Source organism: Gossypium arboreum, chromosome 10, assembly GCF_025698485.1.
Source record: "Gossypium arboreum isolate Shixiya-1 chromosome 10, ASM2569848v2, whole genome shotgun sequence".
Taxonomy (NCBI): domain Eukaryota; kingdom Viridiplantae; phylum Streptophyta; class Magnoliopsida; order Malvales; family Malvaceae; genus Gossypium; species Gossypium arboreum.
Genome location: NC_069079.1, coordinates 112,088,474 through 112,090,993, shown reverse-complemented (window position 1 = coordinate 112,090,993; position 2,520 = coordinate 112,088,474). Strand labels below are relative to the sequence as shown.

Here is a 2,520-nt window from a genome sequence, read left to right as displayed (position 1 = left end):
ACAATTTAATCTTATTTTTTATTTTAATATAGTACATATTTCATATGTTATTATTAATTAGTTTCAAACCATACATTTTATTATTTATTATATGTTAAGCATAAATCTATATTCTAAAATACACACTAAACATATTAGTAACAAAACCTTCTTCAAAAAGATCTAAAGGGTAAGCAATGTAACATATATAGTGATCTTCTTCTCGGAAACGGGCTCAATGTGGTAGCTACTGTGGAACTATGGGTTCAAATCGGTCCACACAGTTGTCCATGTACTAGTAAAAGATTCAGTAGTTACCGTGACTTCTTCTTCCTCATGCGGAACTCCGAGTTGCGGAGTTATTCGATGTTTGACTTCATATTCAAGACTATAATAAATGCTTGATGGAATTTGTAGTTACAAGTGGAAGGTACACACAATTTGACCTTGCAGAAACTTTGAAAACAAATGAAGATTGAACTTTGAGAAACGTGCATTGTTTGTAGACTTGAAATGAAAACAAAATAGGAATTTTCTTACAAGACATTTCCCTACTTTTAGAGCACATGCAATCAATAAGGAAAAGAGACCATCTTCCACTAACCTTCAGTGTTCTGCTTCCAGTCGAGTAACTTAGATGTTTTGGACCCAAAGGTTGGAGTGAAAACAAGTACGTGACGCAAACTATATTTGTAACATTTCAGAAAGACTGACTACAAATTTTTAACATTGCAGAAAGGCTGACTACAAATTTGCTAATGGAAATAATATATTGGATAAGTTAAAACTGGGGCCATAACATAGCTTGCATCCAATCTTCATGAATATTATCTTCCATCATCTCTTCCACGTCCATGATCATCACCTTCACCTTGGCCCAGATAACACAGAGGGCGTAATTGATGAAGCAAAACTCTCTGCAGGCGCTTGTGATGTTAATTCATTTTGAAAATCTTCATTTACGTTAATCACAGCATCAACCGAGCCCTCAAAATGCTTCACAAGCGTGGACATGGAAGGCCTGTTGGCATATTCAGTTTGTAAGCACCATGCAGCAACCTTTATCATCTCCACCACTTCAGCTACATTTGATTGCATATCATCATTGCACTTATCGACTAAATCCAGGAGTTGCCCTTCCTCTTGCTTTCTCCTAAGTAGCTCCAGTAAATGCCTTTCATCCTGTTGAGATTCATCAATGATTCGTCGCCCACACAGAATTTCTAGGACCACAATACCAAAGCTATAAACATCTACTTTTTCAGTTATGATTGAGCTTAACCATTCAGGAGCCATATAACCTGGGGTTCCCCTCATAGTTGTAACGACTTGACTTTGATCTTTTTCAATTAGCTTAGATAACCCAAAATCCGAAACTTTAGCATTGAAATTTTCATCTAAAAGAATATTTTGAGGTTTGATATCTAAGTGAATTATCTTTCTATTGCAGTCTTCATGAAGATAAGCAAGTCCTTTGGCTATATCTAAGATGATCTTCTTTCTAACTTGCCAATCAAGTGCAAGATCCTGGTTTTTATTAAAGATCCATCGGTCTAATGATCCATTAGCCATGTACTCGTAAACTAAAAGCCTATTGAATTTTTCAGCACAAAATCCAACCAAGCTTACCAGATTGAAATGGTGGATACTTCCAATAGTCTGAACTTCAGCAATGAAGGACTTGTTAACTGGACCAATGCCAAAAAGATGCTTCACCGCAACTTCAGATCCCGAAGACAGTGCTCCATGAAAAACAAACCCAAATCCACCTTCACCAAGCTTGTTGCTAAAGTTCTTGGTGACATTCTTCAACTCTTCATAAGAGAATCTAGTTGGCATTCCCGACATGTTGTCTAGATGATCTTCCTCAACTTTTTGGGCTCCATATCTATATCTTCGAAAAAAGAAAACCCCTAAAACAAGAAGTAAAACGCATAGAACTATCCAAAAAAGTAAATCAAAGTCTACAATAACCGCTATGATCAGTAGAATAAAAAGGGTGGTCATTATAAAGTAGCAACGAGCATTCGGATTCATGCTTTCTAAGACAGGCAATGGCTTTCCAGGAAAGAGTAAATTATTATTATTTTTAAAATTTTTTGATGATAGGAAAGAGTAAATCAGCTGCAACAATGGCCTTAAGCTTGATAAACTGCTATCATGTTGGAAAAAGAAAAATCTTTAAGCAGAAAAGTCAAAAAAGAAAATCAGTATGTTTTGCCAAATCACCAAGAATGGTCGTTACTAGACGGTCTATATCCATATAATTTATATAGCTATATATTAAAGGAAGGTACACAGTACCTTCCTCCTCCTCGACGACACCCACGCTCTTTTTATTCTTTTTTCATTTTATAAAAATGATTAATTTTTAATTTTGATTTAAAATTTAATTCTTATTCTTTAATTTTTAACACAATTTATTCTTCATAATATTATTAATTAATTCAAATAGTTAATATTGTTAACTTTTCAATTAAAATATTACATTGTTATATATAATTTGAAAGTGAATTTTTAAATGTTGTTATATATAATTTG

At 33.9% G+C, this 2,520-nt stretch overlaps 1 protein-coding gene across 1 annotated transcript; it reads right to left on the bottom strand.

The window, feature by feature from the left end:
• Positions 1-419: 419 nt before the first annotated feature.
• LOC108488929 (G-type lectin S-receptor-like serine/threonine-protein kinase SD2-5) lies at positions 420-2,216 on the bottom strand. The gene has a single exon (XM_017793199.2). The coding sequence runs from the start codon at positions 2,014-2,016 to the stop codon at positions 847-849; it is 1,170 nt and encodes a 389-aa protein (XP_017648688.2). The 5' UTR covers positions 2,017-2,216; the 3' UTR covers positions 420-846.
• Positions 2,217-2,520: the final 304 nt, after the last annotated feature.